The 25,873-nt window shown below is 40.2% G+C and overlaps 1 protein-coding gene across 1 annotated transcript in view; it reads right to left on the minus strand.

Annotated features, from left to right (window-relative positions):
* ADCY5 (adenylate cyclase 5) overlaps positions 1-25,873 on the minus strand; it is a 201,494-nt gene that overhangs the window by 75,319 nt on the left and 100,302 nt on the right. Inside the window, exons 2-3 of the mRNA XM_058809156.1 lie at positions 8,181-8,330; positions 3,039-3,160 (exon numbers count right to left, since the gene is read on the minus strand). Of these exons, the coding sequence (XP_058665139.1) occupies positions 3,039-3,160; positions 8,181-8,330 (272 nt within the window). The remainder of the gene's footprint in view (positions 1-3,038; positions 3,161-8,180; positions 8,331-25,873) is intronic.

The following is a 25,873-nucleotide window of genomic DNA, read 5'->3' on the forward strand; positions in this document are numbered from 1 at the left end:
ATCTTGTCTGGAAGAGAATTTAGCAAGCCACTTCTCCCACACAAAATGTCAAACCAGGCTAAGTGCACCAGGCTGTGCTCCAGTGCCTCCTGAGTTCAAAGGACCCAAGTTAAAGCCATCTGGTTGGAAACCTCCAGAGCCTCATTATTTCCTTATTGACAGTGGGTTTGGAAAGCCACCTCACTCTGAAGATCCAGTAAAAATCAAGATGTTGCATTCCAAGCTTTAAGATGACAATCAAACTTTTAAATTAATAGTTAACAAAAATTCCCATCCATTATACTTTCATTAAAATCTGCCTTTATACACAATCTTGGGGAATGGCAGGAGAAAGCATCACTGAATACAGCTGATGGAGAAGGAAAACCCACAGCTCTGTGCAGACTTTCCCACTCCTGTGAGCTGCAGAGGAAATGCTCCTGCTGATAAATCATCAACAGGAAGCCAGATTCAATGGCTGGGCACAGCACCCTTGCACTGACTTCACATACTTCTCAATTGCCTTGACACAATAACCTTTAGCTCATAAAACCTTAGCTCTTATGACATTTTTGAATAGTGACAAACACAAACCAGAATTGCTTGGAGGGTTCTCCTCTCAAAAGCCTCTCCTTAAGCATTTCCCTATGCAAAGTAAAGAGCCTGCTTGCTTTTATTCAGCCAGTTCATTAATCAGCATCCCTGAGATGCTGCCTCCCCCCTCCAGGGTGTTTCTGTGTGCACATAAATGCTTCAAAATCATCCCCAGCCATTCCCACTAGAGGTGGTTTCAGTGCACCCAGGCAAGAGCAGAGGCTCCGTGCTGAACTCCTGGTGTGAAATGAGTCATTTGTTCCAAATCATGTTTCCTTTCTTCAATATTCGCACTTAGTTATTCATTTCCCTAAAGATGAGATGTTCCTGAGTTATTTTCTATTTGCTCTCAGCATATACACTATTTTATTCCTATTTCTTATCTCACTTTTCCAGCCTTTTCCATGATTTCAGTGGGCTGTGATTTAGGACCTCACAGGCACAGACAACAAAGCCCACACTTTGAGGAAGATATCATTTATGTTGTTTCCTCTTAAGATCTTTTGAGACCTTAGAGTCCCTTTGCACTGGAGCTGGTTGGTACCTGCAAGGGCCTGATTCCTAAACACTCATTAGCATGAGGAATAAAGTCAAAATTCCTTGTAAGCAGCAGAAGTGACACTATTACATAAATGCTTGTATTATTCAATAAATATGCAAGATATGAAAATTAAATGTTTGCCAGAGTTCTGCTAGCTACTCATCAGGAACTGACTGGTGCACATAGCCATTTATGTATTTGTGTTTCACCTTTCATGTTTCTTCACAGCCATAGCTGAAAATCATAGCTCTTCTCTCTTTCTATACACTTAGCCATGTGCCATTTTTTGATGCATCTTTTGAGATCTCCATACCAGCCATTATCTTTGGTCTATTTTTCTTCCAGTCACAATTGTTATATCAGATTCCCCTTCCCCCTTTAAAATTTTTCATTTGCAAACTTAGTTCGTTTATTTTTTTTTTGCATATGTAATCATATAGATTAAAATTTCAAATCAGTATCATCCTAAAGAGACAATCAGCTTTACTAAGATTTGACCACTGAACCACTTTCAAACCTGCAAAATAATGACTTGGAAATTGATGTGGAAGACTAAAATACCATAGTCTTATGGCATGCTAATGAATTGCACATAGTTTGAATGTCAGGTTGACCTTTGAGTAATGGAAAAAAGTAATTCACAATCAGCATCTATCACAAGTAATTTACACACCTACTTGAACAAGCTCAGTGTCATTAAGGAAAAAATGAATGTGAAGACACAAAATGTAATTTACTGTAGACTCTCCCTGATTTCAGTGAGCTTTATATAAGACTACATTCAACACTGAGCAAGCTCCCAATTTTCTGCTTGTACATTGCCTCTCCCAGCTACCCTCAATCCTAAGGTAAAGTCTTAAAATGCATCAGAATTTCATGTGATTTTTTTTCATGTCAGCTATTGGAGGGTGCAGTATGTTAGAAACTCACTTTTACGTGTTAAGCCTAAAGTGTCAGAAAATATAATTCAACCACGTACTAAAGCTGCACGAGAGAGAAAAGCTACAGAGGGAGTTCACAGGAAAAACTCTTGTTGTAAGGGGAGATGGAAAAGGGAAGCTCTCTGTCCCCAGTCCCTGTGTCTCAAAAGAAGCATTTATAGACTGACAGAGCTGTTACACAGTTCCAGGACCTGGCTTAGCTGAGACATAAATGTTCTCCAAAGAGATCAGGTACAACAGCAGAGGTGAAATGCATTAAGACCAGGTTAAACTTTGCAAGTGCAGCCTATAAAACTATCAAGCCACCTGAAGTACTACATTATTGCATCTTCCCTGGGAAACAGGCCAGGGGAACCAGGAGATGCTCAGAAGCTCCTGGGGCTGGACTACCCCAGCAGCACAGGCTGAGTTTGATTTTGCATGACTTGCCAGAGATTGGATATCAAACTCTTCTCCTCATCCAGGTAGACCAAGGAGCAACACATTGCTGGGTGACTGAGCAGGTATCAAGGCTGTCACTAATGGACCCCCTGCTTGTAATTCCAAACTGCCAGAAACCACTCCAGAAAATGTAGACCTTAGCCAGGCTCTGCAATTCACCCTGTGGGAAGTGCTCCCAATTTTTAAATTGCATTCCATCATCTCTTATCAGAGGGGCGCTTGTAATTGTCCAGAAATAACTCACCCCCAGTATAACACCGTCTCAAAACCATCAACAACTACTCCAGCAAAGAAATAAGGAAAAAAAAAAAGGAAAACGTAAGGGAAGTTCAAGTAGCTTCTCAAAGAAAGATATTGTTTGAATGAGGCAATCCTTCCACCATCTTATAAACAAACTTTCAAAAGTCAGCTAGCAACACTTCAGAGCCTTTACACTGATTTTGGATTATGTGTCATTGACATCTTCATCCCTGGGCATTCAGGGCAAAGCACTGGGAGGGTCCCTCCTCCCCTATGGCTGGGAGACAGGCTGCTGTTCTTACCTGACATTGTCATGCTTCTGGATGTAGATCTTATGAAACATCATGTCTTCCTGTTTGGCATTAATGTCAGCTTTCATCTCCATGGCAACATGTCGAGGAAGTACAGAGAGCAGGAGACGCTCCTGTGGAGTCAGACAGATGAACCAATTAAAACACCTGCTGCCCAGTTAACAAACACACTTTGTTCCTTACTGGGGAGAAATGACTCATCAGTTTGGTGAGAGATGAGTACAGCCAAGCAAAATGGGCTCCATAACCCCAGGAGCTGATCCCCTAACCAGTCATATGCAATTGCCTTCCCAACCCCACAATAAGAATTCAGTGGTTTCAGAAGAAATGTATTATGTTGCATTCCAGGTGCACTGGGCTTACAATTCATGGTTGCCAATTCTCATGCCAACCATGCAACTCAAAGAGTGTCCGTGCACCATTCTTGGAAGGACTCTGATAAATGAGATTGTCTGACCTCCCACACAGTCTCTGCACACCACCACCAAGTCTTCCTTCACCTAACACCAGAGGAATGATACCCCAACACCCTTGGGCACTACTTAAAATTCCTTCCTTGCTTATCTAATTATCTAAGCACATTCCCCCAGCAGGCACAAACCTGCTCTTAGCAGCTAAAATGTCGTAGAAACGCCCCAATAACACAGCACGAGAAGTGTTACTGCTACACTTTAAACTGCTGGTAGTGCCCAATTGCATTAAGATCTGTAAACCCACCCACTCACCTACCAAAATTATTTTCAATAACCACAAACCACCAACAGTTTGTGGCTCTCCTTGCCCCTCAATTGGCACTTTCATTTACTGATCACAGATTTTGTGTGACTTTCGTAACATTACTTTACAAGCTGTTCCTACAGAGTATGCAAAAATTGACAAAATGATGACTTCCTGGTGATTTTCCTAAAAGCTCACATAAAAGCAAGTGCTTTTTATTATTCTAAATTTGATGCCAATTTCACACAGAAATTATAGAATTGAAATCTGCAGGTAATTTGTGCCCCAGGGATGCGTTTTTGTATATCAGGAATCACACCTGAGAATTCTGCCCAGAGCTGCATTCTATTCCCAGTCACACCCCGTGAAGTTCAAAAGGTTTTGCTATGGCTCATGAAGGTGCGGAGCATCTCCTTTGGGATCAGCTCTGCTGTGGTCTGGTCCAACCTGCAGGCAGTGCTCTGGAATAGCTGAAAAATCCCAAAAGTGGGATTTTTTTTTCTTGTGTCACTCTTTTCTTTATTTTTCCTTCCCTGCAGTGAGCAGGAGGAAGAGAAGGGCCTTCCTTCTTGATGACACAGAAGGAAGGTCCCCAGCCTTATCTAATAGCTCATTAATTCTCAACAACACAGGGAGCAGCAGGGTTCAAACTCAGGCCTCACTCAGAGGGGTCAGCAATCCTGTCCCAAGTACTCACATCACCAAACCACTTGTCCAAGCTGCAGTTATAGGCAGCTTTTTGGCTTCTAATTCCTAGCTTTAACTGAAATTTCACCATTTTTTTCTTCCTCTAAGGAGAGAGAGGAATCCTGGGGGAACCAGAGGAAGATGAATTCACTGAAAATGTGCTCAGCATGCACTGAGACATTTTATAGTCTGTAGCACTGCCCAGTATTTCTTTTAACCATAAAGAGAGCCTGCCTTCAGTCTTTGAAGAGATAGTAATAACACAGAAGATGTGTTGGAGGGATTTCTATCTCTGCTTAAAACTGCAGCAGTCATGAAAAGACACTTGTTTTTTAAAGTACTGTCACCATCACTAGCATACTGCAGGTGCTAACAGTTACATATCCTTATTTTTTTTTTTTTAAAGCAGCTCATGAATCATGCACATGTCCTTAGGCTTCTGTCAGCTATTGGTGCACTCCTTGAGTGGAAAAGCACAACACATTTGTATGCTTTCCAGAGTAAATGCTGCATACCCTGTTGTCATTTGCATATTCTAATAGGCATCCTCAAATGTGTGAAAGCTGCTATTTTATGTGTGATTTTACACATCCTCTAAATAACTTGGAGCTTTACAGGAGGTTTGGGGGCACCCACAGGTTTGGAACACTCCCTGTGGGCGCATGGGCATGGAGCATTACTCGCTTCCAAAACAGAGAGAGGAGCCTGAGTGTCTGTTTGGAGCATTCCAGGAGATTGTCACCTACATTTCCGAGTAGCTTTTACTTGAGAGCCCCCACCCCTACTCTTCCTGGCACCACAGGAACTTGCCAGATTAAATCACCAATATTTTCAAGACACTTGAGATCTCCAGGAGCTGCACTACTGCTGCTCTGAGCTAATAATCAGGAGATGAGATAGGCTCATCAGGTGAAACAAATGCACGTGGCACAACATCCCTTCATGCAGCTACTAATTAGGAGGTTGAGCTGTGTTACAGAGCTGAGCATTATCTTTATTCTGTTTGCTTGGAGTCATCACAATCACTGAAAATAACCTCTGAAGGAAAGGAGAAGGCTATAACAGGAGGCTATAACAAGTGCATTTGTAAGGCATAAGCCACATGAAAAGGCCTTCAAAACAACACAATCCCTGTGTTTTATTTCAAATGGAGCAGAAAAATGAGGGTCTCCACTAGAGAACAATTTTCGTTTTGCTTCAATAACTAGAAAGTGCTGCAGCCCTCGCTGTAAAATCCTGTATTAGGCACCAGTGAGGTGACCAGGACTGGTGTTTTACAAGGATAACAAGGCAGCATTCTGACCTGATAAAAATGCAAGAGCAAATCCATATATAATTCTCCCTTCAAAATAACATGCAAGTATAGTTCCACTGAATTATACATTAAACAACTGCATCCCAAGGACAACTAGTCTCTAAAACAGGCACATAGATGAAGGAGCTCAAACAGATCTACCCTGTTTACATACGTACACGTGGATATATTTGTGCATGGGCACACTCATCCTCACAATGACTCTGCAAAGAAATTTTAACTATTTATGAAGTCCTCTCCCAAGATGACCTCAAATCACTGTGAATATTTAGTATGTTAGGATTTTCCATTTCTCCTCAGATATAGTAACAGTTAGTTTTTACCAGAAGTGATGCTGAGATGAAAAAAAGGAGAGAACAACTTTACAGAGACAGAAGACATGCAATGCTAGAATTAAGACAGTGCAGTCCCAACAACCCATCTCTTACCCAAATGCTATTTGCTCTCTACACAATGTGGAGAACACATGATTTTTCATCCAAGAATATTTTGTTTTGGGCAAACAACACCAATTCCTGTTATGGCTCTGTCCTAGCTTATCTCAAGTAATGAAATCACAAGTCATCTTTTTTCTGCATTGGATATTCTGGAATTTCTATTTACTTTTAGGCTAATTCTGGGTGCTGTAGATGCTTAATAAAGGAAAATACAAGGTCATTTGCCTGAGAAAATCTGCCTGCCTTTATAAGAGAACAGCACACAGGAGCACCATCAATCTCCAGAAAAAGACAAGCAACTATAAATAACAGTGTTGGGCTGTGCAGTTGTGTTTTCCTCCACCCCTGTTTGGACATGTGGGCTGAGCTGTCCTTATTTGTGTCTGCTGTCACCTCGTGCTTATCTCAATGCATTATGCATGGAGTCATCTGAACTGAACCTGGAGATCAATGTCAGCCCAGGCTGTGGCAGCAAATAATCTCATTAGGAGTCTCCAGCTGCCAGGACCCACAGCCACTGCTGCAGGCACTGAGGAGCACTTGGCAGGGACTGGCTTTGACCCATGGTTTTCTGATGTCCTGGCTATCTTATGTGTGCTATGCTTCCTAGAGAGGGGGAGAAGAAAAAAGCATCAAGACAGGGCATTTGTCAGGGCTGCTCCAGGGAGCTGCTTCTGAGACAGAAGTGCCCAAATGCAGCAGAGTACAGGCATCTGAGCCACACTGCTCAGGCTGCCTCTCAGCAGGGAGCACAGGGCTGAAGTCAATGAGTAAAATGGCACATTCTCTTGGCTCAGTCCTTTCCTCCACTTCAAGGTGTGGAAGGAATAGGCTGCTCATTTCATCTTTCTGATACAATATTTGTTGCAAAGGAAAAAGGAGTCTTGAGTGTGAATCTTGTTTTCATACAGAAAGCACCAAATAAGCACATGCACATGTTATTTCACAGTAAGGATTGAACAGCAGCTATGTCAGCCAGAGGTACCTCATGAAACACTGCCAAAACACAAATCCATAGATGCAGATGGGCTGAGACATGAAGGAAAATGAAACTGAGTTGCCACAAAGATGCAAAGACTCCCCAGCTGATTAATTCCCCCGACCTCTCCCCAAACCCACAACCAAGCTCTGAGATATCTCCCAAGGGATGAATGGAAGTCCCATTTCATGATTAATTTCAAATTGGACTGAACAGACCACTATGAGATGTAGTGCAGGGCAGAGATGTGTGTTAGTTAGCAAGGGAATAGTTAAGCTGCCCCAAAAGACCTTCTGTGTCTAATTCTGAGACACAAGAGATTCATTGCAAGAGAACCCACAAATGAATTAGGGGAGCACATACATTCAGCACCCTGACAACTAAGCTGTATGTTGGCAGCAAGAGAGCTTTTTTAGCAAAAAAACAATGAAGCTCATGATGAATCCCAATTTTTGAACAAATACAATTAATTTGAAGACAATAGGATACAGAGAGGTGTGTAAGCAGGTAGGAACCTTTGATAAAGGAGGGAAGAGGATCTTCTTTGGAGGCATCAAGGAACATTACATTGTGTGGACCAATTCTTGCCTGCCTTACAGCTCTCTTTTGGCCGTGGCTTGACATGACAATCATGCCAGGCTTTGACCTTACAAAGAGGGTCAGTCCAAAGCCTGTGTGTTGCATCTGCATTTAACACTTGGCAGCAATGATGGGTGCAAAATCTATGCAGACTCTTTGTGTAATGTGTAATTTTAATCCACGGAGCACATGCCACTGGATATGTAGCTTGTCTCTGGAAAAGTCCATCAGAGTATTAGACAAGAACTACACCCCTGAGCTTTCTTCCAAACCCTTAAAAATCCTGTCCTCTAACAACAACCTATTCTTGCCTGGATTACTCATGAAGCAAGAAGCCTGCAATGCCATCCTACAGGAACAATTTGCATGTTAATTCTGTTTCAGCATTTTCATGCTTTATTTCCAACTGTTGCTCTTACCTGCTGCTGGTTTTCCCTTTGAGAATGCAGCCTGGCTTGTATGCATTCCCTGGTCTCCTGGAAAGCCTGTCTTTGGGACACCTCTGCTGGGTAGTGGGTACACACGCCTACAATGTTTGTACAGGAGAAGATGAGAACATTGGAGACCAGCTGCAAAAAAAGAAAACAAAAAAAACAAAAAAAAACAAAAAAAAAAAAAAAAAAAAAAAAAGAGAGAAAAGAAAAAGAGAGAAAAATATTTGGTTACACTTTGGAAAACTGCCATTGGTAACAAAACACCAGCCAGAATCCAGCCCCTTCCATGACTCCTTAAACAAACACATATTTAAACCTCAGGCTCTTAATTTTAATGAATTTTATCTCTCTAGTCTTTAAAATATAAAACTTCCATATATGACCTCAAATATAGGTTCTTTCCACTGTGTACTACTTCACAAATAAAAGATACAATTTGACTGGTAATTCTGCAATCTTGCCTTTGGTTATCTATTATCTGGGAACTACTGAGACACAAATCAATCTAAAGTGCATCATTGCTCCATCACTGGAGGTCACATATAACTCATGCAGAGAGATCTGGCAGAGGAACACTAATATTTTCATGTTTGTGCACCTACATATTTGGCTCAAAAACATTTCAAAGGTACACTAACCATTGTTTTGAAATAGTGCTTAAAATACTGAATGTAAAGTGTTGGTATTCACAAGGTTTCAGAGTTGTTTTTATAATCTAGTTCCAACTCAAAATTTTATGTTTCTAGATAAAAACATATGTTTTTTACATTTCTATGGATGAGTACAGAAATGAGTTGCTAAGTCTGAAGCATATTTCAGTTGGACAAGCATGAAGGAAGAGCTATATCACTCTTCCACTCCCATGCATGTTATGTTTTGTAAGGAAGCAATCACATAACTTTTGCTGAAAACTTGTGTTGCAACCTTTTCTTTCCCAACTATTTTTTAATAAAAAGGAAAAAATATTCATGCCCATTGCTGGTATTTGTTTCAAGCAGAATGCTCAAAGCCTGTTCTGATGGCTTAATGTAAACATTTCCCTTAGCAGAGGCCAGTCCCCATAGGACTTTTTGAGACTTGCACAAGCTGGACTGGATCACCCTTTGAGGACAGACTTACTTGAAACACCTCTGATCTCTTCCAGTGGAAAAGACAGTCAGACCTCCAAGATTCTTAATAATACAGATCTTTGCTCTATTCCCTAATGAGCCCAAATATATCCTTTGCCTTTATTAATTTTTTACTTGCAGAATAAAAAAAGCAGTTTCTAGCCCAGCCCATTCCCTGAAAATATGGAGACACTCTGAAGGGCAGGAGAGCTGCAGGGCACCCCTCAAGCCCTGAGCTCACAGGGGGTGCTCAGAACTCCCCAGACCAACTTGGACACCATGGAGGAGAGAGGAGCTGCCTCCATCTCAAACATGGACTCACATCCCCAGAGTAACAACCTCTCTGTAAAAATCTGACTAGTATTACCCCAACTGTCTTATTACATTCCCATGCTAAGGACAGCAACAATTCTTTTATTGAGAACTCCAACTCGAAACAGGATTTAGACAGAAAAACCTCATCTTTCAGCTCAAAATAAGCAACACCATCAACCACAGGCCTTAAACAGTCAGGTTGTGCTGTTCAGGGTGTGTGGTTCATACTGGACACTGAGACAGGGAGTACAAAAAACACCATCAGAACTGACACTATTGATAACATTTTTGGAACACCAAGCAATTTAACTTTTCTGCACTCACTAATGTCACTATACACAAACCCAAGGGACTTCACAGACTGATTTACAGATGACCATGCTTCATCAAGTTGGAACAAAAACTATATTGCAATGTAATTTTCAAGTAGTGGGGGGACAGGTATCTGTATTTATTCTGTTTAGCTGGAGCTCATTTAAATTACAGTATGGCATCTTTGCAACACCCTGAAACACAAGGAGTGAAATTACTCTGTATTATCTCTGTTACTGTGTAACTTTTCTGTGAAAATATTAAAGATCTGCAGAGATTTAAAACTGAAGCTCCTTTTATTTGCAGCCACACTTGTTAGTGAGAATGAGAATTTTGTTCAATATCTGTTCACAATAATTTTCTACACAGCCATTTTAAAATACAATAAAGGAAAAAAAATCCTAGGAGCAACCATTTTTTTTTTTCACAGTCCTCTGTCTTAACAAAATAAATTTATATCCTGTTTGCCAAATGGTACTACTTGCTTATCAGCTTCCTTGCCATTTTGCTATGGTAACCAGCTTCAGTCCCAGGAGGAAAGAGATGATGTAGATACTAAAAATCTGATTCCCTAAGCTCCATGGCCTGAAAAGTAAAAACATATTATGGCAGCTATTTCAGACAATCTGTGCTTGAAGAGCTGTTCAAGGCAATGGAAAGATAAAATTGTCTGTTTTGTAGTTGACTTCCTTCCCCTGCCTAACTAGAGATTTAAAGTAAGAAGATTGCTACCTTTCTGCTTTTGGAATACAATAGTTTATAAAGACCATTTAATTACATGTAACTCCTAGGTAAGTTAATAAACCTGCCTGCAGTATTGGCACATGTGATATTTCATAAACTAACACGTTCACTCCTCCATGACCTGGGTGAGGCAGAGAAATGCTGCTCTCCTGCTGCCACCAAGGCAGAGCTCTTCCAAGGTGATTCAGCACCTAAGGAAGAGCTGTGTGCTATGAGGGGCTTTCAAAAACCACAGTGGCTCCTTAGTGCCACTGAAATAATAGATCCCTCCATCTCAGACAACAAAACAGTTTCCAGTGGCTTTGATTTCATCGCACAAACAGAGCACTGCAACGCCTTTGTTGAATCTCCCGCAGGAAACTGTTTTCAATAATTTTTTCCCCTGGTGACTGAAAGGGAAAAAAGAAAAGAGATGGAAACAGTTTAGTTCCACATGTTCTAGGAGTTATGAAAACCTGGTATTACAAAATCAAAATGGAGAGCTAAATTTGGCCTGACACCAGTGCTATAAAATTGGTGTTTTGGGCACCTCAGGCCAAGCTGAGGAAGAAGCAGGATGTCTCAGTGGCCAGGAGAGAGCCTCCAGACCACCACAGCAGAAAAAGTATCAGCTTGCAGCAATACTGCCACACTTCCCCCTGCTGTGTTTCTATTCGATAATTCTTCAAACACCAGATGCTATTCAATATGTAATTAAGAGACAACAACATGCTTAAGAGAAATAGCATCAAGATAAATTTAGTTAGTTCCCTACCTCTGCCAGAGCAAACAAGGCTGGCTACTGACATGAGAAGGTGGGCCATGTTCCTTGCAATAGCATTGCTTATTATAAAAGTCACAGCTTATGTTTTTTTTTGCCAAGTTACTCTGCTTTGGTGCACCTCTGTTGAAGAGGCTCAGGGTTATTTCTGCTCTAAGATCACAGCATTAGGCTATTCCTTTTAGTTTCCAACACCACCAACCACTATTCTGGTTTTCTATTTATTTTTCATTTAAATCAAAATACTGTTTCAATATTTTCATAAGGTCCTGTTTTGCAAACAATTACTTTTGAAGCTTTTACTGTGAAGCAATAAAACTGTCACAAGGAGAAATAAAGCACATATATGGAGATTTAGAAGTCATAGGAAACAACCTGCAACAAACACCAAACTATGTACCCCCTCTTTCCAGTGTGACACTGCTCTGCCTCAGCTTTCCAACTCTCATGATAGTCAGCCAGTAGCAAATTGTTTGCTAAAGTGATCATCTGTGCAACTGCCAGATTAAAAGCAGCTAACACTTGACTTTCTAAGCTGCATTTCAAAGTGGTTGTATATTGAATTAGCAAAGTGGTCCAATTATTAATTGCAGGGGCAGACACTGAGATTATCTATACTTTTGAGAGTTACTTTTTAACCTTTAAAAATTATTATGAAATCTTGAATACTTACTGTAAACAATGTAAGAACAAAAACATGACGATTACAAAAGCTCCAACTATCCAAGACAATTCTGCTACACCAATATGTGCAATCATGAATTAGAAGTATGGATGAATTCTAAAGACAAAAAGCACCAACATTATGAGAAAGTGTTATTGTTATAAGATATAGCTGGTGCTGTTTTTTAAACACTCTCCCTGAACTGCAATTAACCCTCTCTTGCCTCTTTATACACTACTGTCTAATAAAAAAATTGGAGCAGCTACAGAGCCAAAGGCATAATGAAAATTAAAATGAAAGACAACATCAGCTGGCTCCAAGATCAAATTACTCGTGTATTTGTGTTGTATATACAACAACATCTTTCATTTCCCAGAGCTACAGCCAGCAGAGTACTAAGATAGTGAAAATTTGTAGATTATGCTAGAAAGATAATTAAACAGTTAAAGTCACATGGTCTTCTCCAGTTTTTGGCTAGTAAAGAACAGTGTAAGTACTAGTGAAGAAATCAGGAGGTTTCAATTTCAAATGTTGCAAGTACTTCTACTGAGTAACGAGGGAGTAAACTGCAATATCCAAAGATTACACCAATACACCAGAGCCTCAGAACAAATTTTCTGAAGGTGCTGTGTGCTGCCTTCCCTCTGTTCTGCACAGTAGCCACTGCTTGGATCTTGAGCAGAACAGAAAAGCAGTGACAGCCACCACCTTCCAGAGGCTTCTGTGACACAAGAGCAGTGCTGCTGAAGCCAGTGTCACGAGTTTAAATGCCTCCCTAAGTCATAGCTGAACTATTGCAAAGCAGCAGAATTCTTTAGAGAGCGATGTTCTACATGTGCACTAAATCTCTTCAGCTGATGGAGAGAACAAAAAATGTCTCTGCAGAAACACTTCTGAAACTTTTCTGATGTGCCTTCTGTTTGGTGAGCCGACAAGGAACAAAAGCTGCCCACTTCACTCTTTCAACTAGATTCTATATTTGGCACAAAGTTACTTGCTGAGAGTGACCTGTGGTATTTTGGCTGAAAACACTAAGAGAGCCTTTATGCCACTTGTGAATATCTCTGTTCAAGGACTGCAGTCAATAAAAACATTCATCTGATGCCATCCATTCTGTGCATTTCAGTGACCAGCTCACCTTTCCAGCCCCAATGTACACTGATCCCTCAAACGTGATGCTGTTCTCCCAAATGAAAGCCAAACAAGTATTTTGCTCCACATAAGTTCATTCTTTCCTTGAAAAGGAAAATAATTACTATCTAATTTACCTTTTAAATACATAGCTGCATGTGGAGACATAATACACTATAACCCTAACCCAGAGGAAAAAAAGAAAGATATTTATGTTTTTCAATTCTCTTAATTGTTTCAGAAGATATAAAAATCTTTGATGAGGCATTCTTAATTGTAATGCTTTCTACCTTATTCTATATAATTTTAATTCATTTAATGATTGTTGCAACTGCAAACCTTCTGTGCACTCTTGCCCAACAATATTTGTACTGTCATGCAGAATACAGTATTTATGATTTGGGGTTTTTTATCATTAAAACCTTTAAGTCCTACTTTTATTATTAAAGAACAAAATATTATTATTACAGATTTTTTAAATAAAGCTTCTAAAAGGAAAAAATCTTACATAAAATGGATAAATTCTACTTCCCTAACAGTGTTTTATTAATTTTTCTGCTGGAATTTCATTTTCTTTCATTACTGACTGATAAAATTAAGAAGTGGAAAATATATTGTCCTAACCAAATCTTGGTGTAACATCAGCTAAAAGAAATATTTGTGTGTCTAAGTTTTCCTGGAACTCTATCACAACCCCAGAAAAGCATCCTTTGCATGGTGGTGGGGGGAGGGAATGCTGCCCTTCTCTAGCAATAAAACAGTAGGGAAGGAGATTCCTGGGTCTGCCATCCACCCTCCACAAATCTCTGCGGCAAACAAGTTTTTCTTCATCTCCACACTTAACATAATTTAAAAGGTACAAATCAGCACTGGTTTTCAAGAAAGGATCCTCCCTTGATGGTGATCCAGATGAAGCCAGGCAAAAGCTGCCTGGGCATTCCAGGGAAACACCTTGGCCCTTGGATGCAAGAGTGAGACTCTGAAACAACTTAGGGGGAGGCTTCCTCCACTAAAACAGGGACATTTCCCCTTTCCTTTCTTCTGCTGACAATTCAGCCCCTGCTTTTTAAATTTAAATTACCACCTAAGTCTTTGCAACCAGGCTGTCTCCTTGAAATCCAGTGACTTCTTATCTTAAGAGATGGAACACCAGCCAGATGCTCCTGCTGAGCACAAGCTGCAAGTTTGGTCTGTTTCAGATCTGCTGTGGCAGCCTCCAGAAGAAACACCATGATAGAAATGGAGGACCTGGATTGAAACACATCTCATGAGCAGTACTGTGCAGTGTTTTTAACAATTTAACCCTCCAGCTCACTTAACCTGACCCTAGTAAAGAAGCATTTGTACCAGGAGTGAATTCATCTCCCTGGAAGTGTGTTTATTTCTGACCCACAGAGGTGACAAAGACTTCAACAACCAAATAAATTCTTGCCAAAATAAAAACCCTTGAAACAGGCCTTGAAACATGAGGTACTTCTCCTTGAGGATGTGAAAGTGGATGAAAGCTTCTAGACTTTCTGTGCATGACTCACAGCTGTCATTGGGTAAACATCTTCCCATAAAAAACATGTCAAGATAATTTTGACAACTGTACAACATTTTCCCAGATGCATGAGAGCTTAGGCAATTTAGACAACGACTTTAGTTAAGAAAATTAAGCAAAGCTCTGATATTCCAGCAAAATCAATTGTTCTGTGAATGATTGTAATAACGTTTGAGTTATTTTCATGCCAGTCCCACCTGTCCCTGTGCTCCCAAGACACGAGGAGTTGGTAAGATAAGAGATACAATAGGTATTAATAGAAAAATATTAACATTAAAATATTTAATTAAAAATATTAATTAAAGTAATTGAATAGAAGCTGGATTAAGATGTCTGGTTATCCAGATTCTGCACAATGTCTCTGAAGCTAAAGGGAGGTCTAATCAATGAGGAGAAAAGTCAAGAAATGTGCTTTATTCATCATTTATATCCCATTTCCTTCTCTATCTGATGGGACAGAAGACAAATGCCTAGGTTTTCTATCAGGCTCTCTTAAAAATAGTCTGCTACACTGAAACACACATGAAAGTCCATTAATACACACCAACTAACTCAACCAGCAAATACATAAACTGCTCTAAGCCATGGTGGAAGCAAGATTATGTTTACTTTCCTTTTCTGTATTTTTTTCCCCTTTGGAACGGATTGTGCCTGGCAGCCATGCCAAGTACATGATCTCAGCAGAGGAGACTTGTGAGGTCCAGGATCCCAGTCCTTCACAGTCACCCCCATGGCTGCCACTAAATCCCCTCCCCATCCTCCTGCCCAGGGGAGCTCTGCCTCTCCCAACACCCTGCACAGTGCCAGCAAATGCTCCACAGAGAATGCCTGAGACTTGTGCTTGCATTCAATGGCTTTGGGAGAAAATGGCTGTATTAAATAGGCAAAATCATGAAGACAAACATCCCTCTGCTTCCCCCTGTCACAGTGAATCCTAGTCCTTAGTATTCCTGGGAATATTTCAGGGGGCCCTGGACTCAGATACAGGCAATGCATCACGTCCCTTATCTTCCATCGTCATTTAAGCATAGGAGTCACCTCCAGGTCACTGGGAAAACAAAAATATTTATCTAGTTACATGAAAGACTTATTTATCTGGGAAAAAGGAACATTCTCCACTTGCTCAGCAGGCAGAAATGAGAGCCCTAAATATGGTCTGTAAGATATAAAAATTACTATTTCCCAAGCATTTAGAATGTGTGTTTTTGGGAGATGGTGAGTTAGACTGGTTTTGTTTGTTTGTGTGGGAAGAAATGTAAAATTGGAGAAAGAATGGAATACAGATGGGTATTTTGGTTTTGATTTAAAAAATACCTCCTTTCTTCTTCTGTTGCTGGATTGCAAATCAAACCAGAGCAGCTTGCCCACAATCTCTCTTCCTTCCTATTAACATCCCTATCCCAACATATATTTTTAATAAACAAAACTTCCCAAGCACCACCAGCAAAGTTTGAACTCTTGAACTGAAGCAGTGGCTTGCACTAGATGAGGTGAAGGAGCAGCATTCATAGGAGATTGCAAAGATTGTGCACAGCCACCACAAACATCCAAGCCAATCTGTGAGGGACCTGGCTGGATCACATCCTCTCCTCCCAAGGCTGCTGTGGGTTTTGCCAGCAGTTACAGTAAACTGGGCTCACTTCTGCACCACAGGGGCTGCACACAGGTCTGAGATTTGTTATCACATCTGGCTGCTCCAGCAGCTGAGTATACTGATCTCTAAACAGATTTGGATTCAGCAACACAAAAACTCAGTAAGCAAATTCCTGACCAAATTTTAACTGAGCCCAGTGATCAGCTCGAAGGAGCATTCCTTGGCCTTCAGCTTTGTCACGCTGAATTTCAAAGGTCTACACTAATATAATAAAGATTTCATGGAGAAGCTCTGAAAGACACTTCAGAACTGTTTATGAAGGCAAGGGTAAAACAACCCAATGACATTGGTTATGATTGGTTTTGTTTATAATACAAATTACAACATAATTTAGCCTGCCTCCATTTCACTGTGCACAACCCCTCTCCTCTGTGCCTTTGGAGCTGCCCTACTGCACTCTCCATGAGTCTTTCATTCTGCCACACATTTACAACAGTAAATCCTATTTGTTTCCACCTTGCACTTTCTCCTCAGCTCCCCAGCTCTGTTTGTCCCCAGACACACACACAAATGCCTCACGACTCCAGGATCAAACCAAAATGACTGCTTGTAAATTAGCCAAGATGAACCTTGTTCTGTTCCAATAGCATCAACAATTTGGTTACTCACTACTATGTGAGTTTTTCACAGCATATTCTGCAAGTCACAATTTACATTGCCTTGCAGAATCTGAAGCAAATAATTTCAAGCTAAATTTTCAAGGTATATGCATTGGAAACATTATCCAAGCCCCATACTCCAAGATTGCACCATTAATTTCTGTAAGTATTATGAAATGGCAGGAAACTGGATTCTTGAATCAAGATATGCTAAAGGCAAAGAATATTTTGGTAGGATCTTAAACCTGCTTTTTCTTCCTGTCAAATGTGTAAGATGAATATACTGAAAATACTGGAATTACAATACTGTAAAAAATTCACTCTTTAACAGAAATAAACAAATTAACCTCACTTTCCTGGAGAAGTACAGTTTGGAAGAGCCTTTGAATTCTGACAATGGAAATAAGTTGGGTTGGCTGGGAATTGGGTAGGATATAAAGAAACTAAATCTAAATTTCTGCTGCTAGTGGAAAATTTTGAGCCTGTAATTGAGCATGTACTTTTATTCTCCCCAAGATCATTACCAGAGATTATGCAGCTGAATAGGTTTTCTGAGGTGAACCTAAAATAGACTGAATATCATACTAACCTCCCCAAGAGGATACTGTACACCACAGAATTGAACTTTGAAAAACAATAAATAACAATTATTTAAAGCAACCTAATATGAGGAAGACAGACAGAAAAAATTAGAGAGTACTTATTTTCAGAATTTTTTGTAATATGACAACAAGACAGGACCTAAGAGATCTCCTGGACTATAGAGCTCATTTCCCAGTTGCCTCTTAAAAATTGTCATAACCAAAAAACTGATAGCACAATTCTGTTGAAGTTTGAAGTCCTCTTAATAGCAGTAATTGCTTTTCTCATATTATATATATTACGTCTCTTAATACATTCCAAAGAGACATTTTTCCTGGAGTGGACAATATTCACAATAAACAAGTTAGCTTGCACTCTTCTTTCCCTGTCATCATCATCTGTTGCACCAGTGCTTAAATATTAAGTCATGGTATCAGATTTTTAATTCCCAAGAATACAGCTCCTGTGCACTTGGCCTTGCCTAGTAAGCCTTTCACAAATCAGCCCTTGTATCATGTGCAGATTTACTAGTTCACTTCAAAACAAAATGAGTTTATGGAAAGTACTTCAAACGTGGAAGATAACTGGATAAACAATTGCCTAAAGAGGAAAAACAGCTGAGATGTTTTGCTATCTACTGAAAATGTCTAGGGAATGAAAGTCACACAAATGAAGAATTTAGCAGGAGATCATAATAAAGAAGTGGTGTGAAATGTTTCAGGGTGTGATCAGATCCATGACTGTGGCTTGAAATCCTTAACTGGTTCTTTGCCATGCTACTGTAATGTGATAGCATTTGTCAGTTTAAATCCAATAGGGAGCTCCTAAACCATTTTGATAGGATAAAGATATTGGAAGCAGTTGTCTACTCTTATCAGTTTAACTGTATCAGCTTAAGACAGATAGAACTAGGGAAAATTATTAATTATATTTCTAAGATGTTATTTCATCACACACTTCTTTGTGCTTTCTGATGAAACAAATAGGAGCTATTCCTTCAAATGTGAAGTAGGTGGTCCTTGACAGCAGTGATAACTGGCACATCCTGCTGCAGAGCTGGTAAAATAACAGTAAACAGAAGAAAAAGTGAAAGGATGGCAAAAATCACAAATCCAGATATGGAATGGAAAGTGGGATAATACAGAAACATAACAGACTAAATCAAAAGACTTAAATGGGCCATTTTTTTCATCAACTTGATTCATCCACTGAGGTCTACAAGACAACCTTTAAAAGAAGCCAACAGCTCTATGAGAACAGCAAGCACAAAACAAACTAACTCAGATGAACATTGTCTGCCTATGAACAAAAAAAGTCCAACCTATTCCCTTTAAAGAAACAATTTTGGAAATTCATAGCAGAAATCAACTTGTAAACACAGCTAGTCCAGCAATCAGGCACTAAGCTGTTGGCATAACATCAGGCATCACAAGCAGTAGTGACCACTGCTAAGTTTGTCTGATGCTTTTGTTATTACCATAACCTGCTTGACAATTTCTCATGTGGTTATCATCCACCAGCTTTCTTCTTGCATTCATGCTTAACTGAAAAGTTCACAAAGTCTTTGCAGTTCTGGAAAACACACACACACACAAAAGACACATGGAAAAGAGAGTGCAGTTAAACCTCAGAAGGGGCAGAACCCACACCAAATGAGACAGAAGAAAGAAATGGAGATCAGAACAGAGGATTAAGAGTGGTAAGTCATGGACAAAGAAGCACAAACAGCTTTTTGGAATGATTACATATTTCCTCCCTATGGAACCTGAAATCAAACCACTAATTTTTTCCCACTGTTTTTTTTTCTGCCTCAAAACCAACTTCTGCTCAATAACAAACTACACATACAGTCCCTTCAACCAGCAGGTCTGCAAATGACCAAATGGACTCTGTTGCCATCCCTTGCACAGACAATGTAAGTATTAAACACTGTATGTGTCCTGAGACTGTCTTGAATCAGAGAAGTGAATTGAGGCTGCAGCAGCAAATACCTAAATGCTGAATAATGTTCATCAGCTCACAGGCAAGTTTTTATCTTCTTCAAGCAAGACTCAGTGGGCAATGTGTCACATTTCCAAGCATGAGTATCCAACTTCAGAGATTCCATTTGCCCTTAAAATATCACTTTTACAACGCAATATTTCTGTATCTGATTATCAGCACTGCACAGATCACAAAGAACTCTCTTAAAAATGGCTGTTTAATTACTTCAGAACAAGCTGTGTTCTTTTGGATTGAAAGATCAGCATCATATTTTACTGGACTTTCAATATGTGCATGAGACAGCTCAATATCCAGGACTTGGACTCCAAGAAGAATATTTACATTCCCCACTGTTCTCTACCACTATGGACGGGTCAGATGCCAGATATCATCCAACTATGCACACATGAATTTCAAACAAGAATTAAAATACTAGAAGTTACCTCTCCACAAGAAGAATTAGAATTAGAGATTGAAAACAACAGAAACAGGAAGATAAATTGGCTTACTACACATGTGTTTCTTTAATTCAAGAAACATGAGCAGCACGATTTCTTGCAGGAAGGGAAAGTGAGAGAAAAGAAAGACTCAAAATTGTTCATTGTCCTAAGTGCACTGCCCTACAAACTGTCATAAAAGCCACTCCAGAATTGGAGTCAGTGTGGCTGACACTGAGTAAAGAGCAAAACAGTTTGGTGGATCATGGAGAGCCTGTCTGCAAGCATGCCTCCTCTGCTCTGCTCCTGGCAGCCTGAGTGTCAAACATCAGCTCCTGCACCAAAGGAACAAAAGATACACCTGGCAGGAACAGCTTCCACTTCAGGGAGAAGAAAGTCAGCCCTTGGACTGAATGCAGATGGAAAATGTGCTCAAGTACACTGATTCCAAAGCTGTCTGGAAGCAGATGAAGATCCCTGACATTGAAAATCATCTTATTAACAGCAGGTGCAATTCCCTCAGGGGACGTGAATAACTCCATGCAATGGTATCTCAGTATTTCCCCAGCTCTACAGAATTGCCTCAGCCCAGATACACTTAAATCTCACCCACCAGGCGTTCCATCAAGCCCCCTTTTTACCTCCTCTGTCTGTAACAGCTGCATTAAACAGAAAATACACATTTCTTCATGTTACCTTACACTTTGTGTAGTCTAGAAGTTTGTGCTAAGACCCATAAAATATTGTCACTAGTGCTTTATTCAGAGAGAATTTATTTAATCCCTGAAGCTATTCCCACTACTTTTTACAGCTATCACAGGGAGGGGTATCTTTTAAAGAAATTATGTTTCTCAAAATAACTTTTTGTCATATATTCCCCCTTTCACCACAGTCTGCTCTGATCTTGAGGCCTCAATTACACTGTTTTCTGTGCTCCAGAGTATAATTCTAGCTCTTTTCCATTTAGCAAAATATACAGAAAGTGGATTTACAGTCTAGACCTCCAGGATTATGATTCAAACAGAATTTTAGCACATCCAGGAGACTTTTACTTACCAGATATCACTATACCACATCCCTTACTATGTCTATTTTGCTAAATCAGACCTTCCTGTCCTTTTTTGGCTATTGCCTCCTTTTCTCACTGTGTGCACTACAGAGCGCAGTTTTAATTGCTCTGTAACAGCTGATTTAAGACTATCTTGGGCATATTCAAGGTATGCACATTAGAAATATGCTCTAGATCTCATGCTGCAGGTACTCAGTCACTAATCCATTTAAGCAGCATGAAGTGATAGGAAAGTCACATGCAAATTCAACCAGAAGATTTTAAAAATTGCCTTTTTCTCCTGGTCCCACAGGGAAACACATTTTTGGCATTTCTGCCCACACACTCAAAGATCTTTCAGGTGTATAGCTGTCACCAGTTCATTAAGATGCTTTGATGAGGTGTTTTTAGGATCTAAAACTCAGGATCATAGTTTAAACAAATGAGCTGCTCCCACAGTAAAGCATTTACTTTGGGCATCCAATATCAAATGCAATTAATGAACGTTTTTAAATGCTCAGAAAAACTTTAGTTCTCATTCCCCTGCATATTCTGGTTGAGCAGTTATATCCTGAGTTTCGATGAAGACACACACTGAAAGGTATTAACAAACAGTGAGGGTCACTGTTCAGAAGAGGAGAGGCTGTTGATTTTATTTCCCACTGGAATCTACTGGGAATAAATGAACTAAAGGATTCCAGAAGAACAGCTTGTTCTCTGGGCCTTGCTCAGTTCAAACAGGAAAAACATAAGTTATTAAAATATATACACAGAGCATGAGGACTGGAAACAGGCTGTGGGTTCTTTTGCTCTCCAAATCACAAGTGTAGACCAAATGCCTTTACTCTTACTGCTTTACTGCTTTTTATTACTACTAGTGACATGTCAGCACTTCTGTCCATGCTACCTCCCTCACCATACTGTCAGAGACTGCCCATACCACAGAGGTTCCCATTCAAACCAGGTTTTTATAGTGGTTTCATAGCAAGGGAGCTAATGACTGAATAAAGGGACAGCAGTCCCCTTCAAACAGGCTCAGTTTTCCAAACCAGCACACAAACCACCAGGTACCGCTACCTCTGCTAGACAGCAAAACTCCAATCCTAATATTTCAAAGAAACACACTTCAAGAAATTCAATGTTAGAACAATGTGTCACTACAATAACCCACACAATATTCCTCCAAGAGCCCATTATTTTGGTATTAACTCTTCAGCATCATGGTTAATGTTTCTTTTGCTATCCTAAATGCAATATGCAATAGGACGAGGGAGCACTGATCTCAGCCAGTCCTCTTGGTACTTACCTTCTACAATCCCTGCCCTACCACCCAACTCTAGATTTACTTTGTGATTTTAGATATAGAAAGGATAGAGTTAATCTATCCTTTCTACATCTAATACTAACAAGTGTTAAACAATTTCCTACTTGATCATTAACCTGTCAAATTCAGCATAATAAAACCATCACCAGTTTAAGGAACTACAAAGGACTTGTCATGGAGAGAATTTTAAGAACACGACAATCATGTATAAATTTAAAAAAGTAATGATGATCCTTTCTACAGCTCGATCCTGAAGAATAATTTCCCACCTTCACACAGTACAAGCAAATCTTCTGCAATAAGTTTTTTTTTCTTTTAAAAAAACTTCTTGAAACTTTCTGAGCCTTCTTGCAAAGAACACATTTGAATCACAGAGTCAGTTGATGCGACACTTTAATGCTTTTCAGGAACTAGGCAGTGGTCTGGTATACTTTAAGTTTATGAATTATATTTCCTTGTAGTCTATCACAACCTATTACAACTATCAACAAGAGTTAAGGTGGGAGAACTAACACAGTAATTTTCCATCTACAATATGCCAGCTCTCAAATGCCAGACCTGTACTCCTGGTGTGTCTGCAGAGCCTGCAGAGGCAGTGGAGGGAGTATATTGCAATCTCAGCTGTGAGCAAGTTACTGCTGGCCAATTTTCTAATACAGCGTTAAAATGCAAGAGATAATTTCAGGATCTCCACAAGCAGTAGGAGGAGGACAGTGTTCCAGGCACAGTTTGCACTCCTGAGTTTGGAAACATCTGCACTATCAGATAAAGAGCCTTTTATAAGCAGCACTAAGTTAATGAATTTCTATGAAGTATAAAGAGAGCCACAAAACAGAGATCCTTAAGTGGTAGCACACTGACAGATGAGGCCTATAATTTTGTGGGAGGAATTTCAGTGTGACTGCTTTTCCCTCACTCTGTTGTTTCTTCTGGTGACCAGCTCCACTACCTACACCCTTCCTAGAAAGAGGGCTGGCAGGGCAGCCAGGGCTTTCAGGCTCCAGGATCCACCTGACCACCCTGGGCTTAGCACAGGAGTCACTGACAGAAACCGGGAGGCTCAGACCCACAAAAAAAGGTTTGTCCTCAGGACTCAAGAAAAGAGAGCCTTCAAGGTCACTTCAGAAGGCTTCCTCTCCTTATTCTGAATAAATGACACACTGAGCCCTTTGGGTACTCACAGAAAGGAGGGCTGCTGGCTGAGGTCTGGGTGTCTCCCTTGAGCACGTCTGAACATAGGCAACAATTCCAGTGGTGAAGTGGGCAGACAATCTTAGGGTGGCCTTGTCTGATAGTCATGGACGAGACTGTTCTGTCTCATTCACTCACTTCTCCACTTGTAGCCCTGCTTGGTTTATTTGTAGCAGCAATACATTAATGTTATCTGACAGCTACTATTAAAGTGTCACAAGCATGTGTATGCAATAACACAGATGCTGCAGGGAATTTGCTGCAGGCCACCAGCTCCTAGGCACAGAAAGCAAGGGGAGGAAGGGGAAATACCTTATAAAACAGAGATCCACTCCTTATTCCTCTTATTCAGAAAGAAAATTGACAAGGAAAACTACTACAGAGACCAAACACAGGCAGAAGGCATGGTAACATTCAGACAAAATTAATGCTCCAAGTTTTCCCACCTGTGTCCTGATAACTACAAAACCCAGCAAAAACAAAACTCAACACAGGATGTTGGAATAGCAGGAGACACAAGAAAAATCTTCTCTCTTCACTTTTTTTTTTTTTTCTTTACAGTGGTGTACAAGCATGGTGATAACATTTGGTTGATGACATTTCCTGCCTCCATGACCCCTCAAGTACTTACAGATCTATTCTTACACCAGGCTTGAAAATGACAGCCATAGACCCTCATGTCTCATACACGCAGAACAAGCAAATATTGAGTCCAAGGTCACAGCAAAAAACAGCAGCAAAGCCAGGATTTGCATACAGATTTCTCAAGCAACAGATTATCCAGTACTTTAATAAAAGCACTCACCAGATTCTTTGTCTGAGTCTCTGAGACAAAGCTAAACAGGGAGAACTAAGCAAAATATTCCTGGTGTGTCACCTGAAGTCAGAAATGTTACAGAATTTGCCTGAACCATATCCTCTGTGAGTTCTGAGAAGGGAAAGTGACCCCAGGTCACTCATGAAGGGCTGGAAACACTTGACAGCTGCAAAAATCTCAGATACTGAGGAATAAAATCACTTTGACCTAAAGAACGCGACTTTGTAACAAGAACCAAAGAATTATTTCTGTTCTGCATGAGACAGAGCTTTTCATCTGCAAGTATGTGGAGGACATGTAAGAATCTCCTTGGCCCTTTTTCATGGCCTCACTGAAACCATAAAGTATTTTGTCCTCAATATTCATGGATTATGGATCAGAATGATCATTACTATATTCACTGAAATTCAGTGAATCAGATAAAACAGTATAGTTCTGTTAATTCTTCAAGGAATTAACAGAATGCTGACATGGCCTCTAGAAAGACAGTATGAAATGGGCTGTTTGTCACCTGTCAAACATACAAAAACCTCTTAATTTTATGATTAGGAGAAATGTCTTCTGTCCTCTGCTTCCATACTTTAAAAAGCTAACACTACAAAGCACTACTTTCTATCACACAACTACATTTTCAAAAATTTATCTTCATGTTGCTTGAGTGACTTGACTGAGCCAACTGATGTGGCTTGCTACTCACAGAATGTAGCAACATTCATAATTGAGCAGAATATAAAGCAAGGTCAAAAAAAGGTGCTGCTCAGTATTTTTTGGTGCCTGTGCCACCATTTTGATGTGGTTTGCTAAAGATTCTACCACACAGGGCCTAGCAAATGCACAGCTGGAAAGGTTACTACATCTTCTAAGTCAGAAGACTCTTAAACCATCAGCACAGTGCTCTTTGCCCATCCACCCCCATCACCATCCTCCAAGCACCTTTCCTTCTCCTCAGCAGGATGGCTGATGCCCCAAGGATTGACAGGGAAACAAGCTGTAACCTATTAACTGCATAATCTACTTTCTCTCCTTTTAGAGCTAATATGGTCAAAAAAAGGGTATGGGTCAGATTTGCACAAGTATTTAGGCCAGATGTGCAGATAAGCTGTTAGACTATGTAGACATACATTAAATCACATTAAGTGCCTATCTGCACCGTTTTGAACTGAGCTTCTTTCCCTTTATCAGATTCATAGTAATTTAATTGGAGCTGATTAGAAATTAAGGTCTCCAGGGCCAATAGAAAAAGTTTACATCAGATCACTCCAAGCCACGCTGCCAGCCACAAACTGCTTGCTGTTGTGTAAGCAGAGGCCCAGGGCCTGCAAAGAGGTGCCAGGCAAGGGAACTGGGGAGGGGGGACACTGGAGGTGTGGGGGACACGAACCCTGAAGCCAGCTCTGCAGAGCAGCAGAAGAGGAGCCTGGTGATGGCTCTGTTCCTGTGCTGCAGCCAGCTACATCTCAAGCTG

This window comes from Ammospiza caudacuta, chromosome 8 (genome assembly GCF_027887145.1).
Source record: "Ammospiza caudacuta isolate bAmmCau1 chromosome 8, bAmmCau1.pri, whole genome shotgun sequence".
In the NCBI taxonomy this organism is placed as follows: Eukaryota; Metazoa; Chordata; class Aves; order Passeriformes; family Passerellidae; genus Ammospiza; species Ammospiza caudacuta.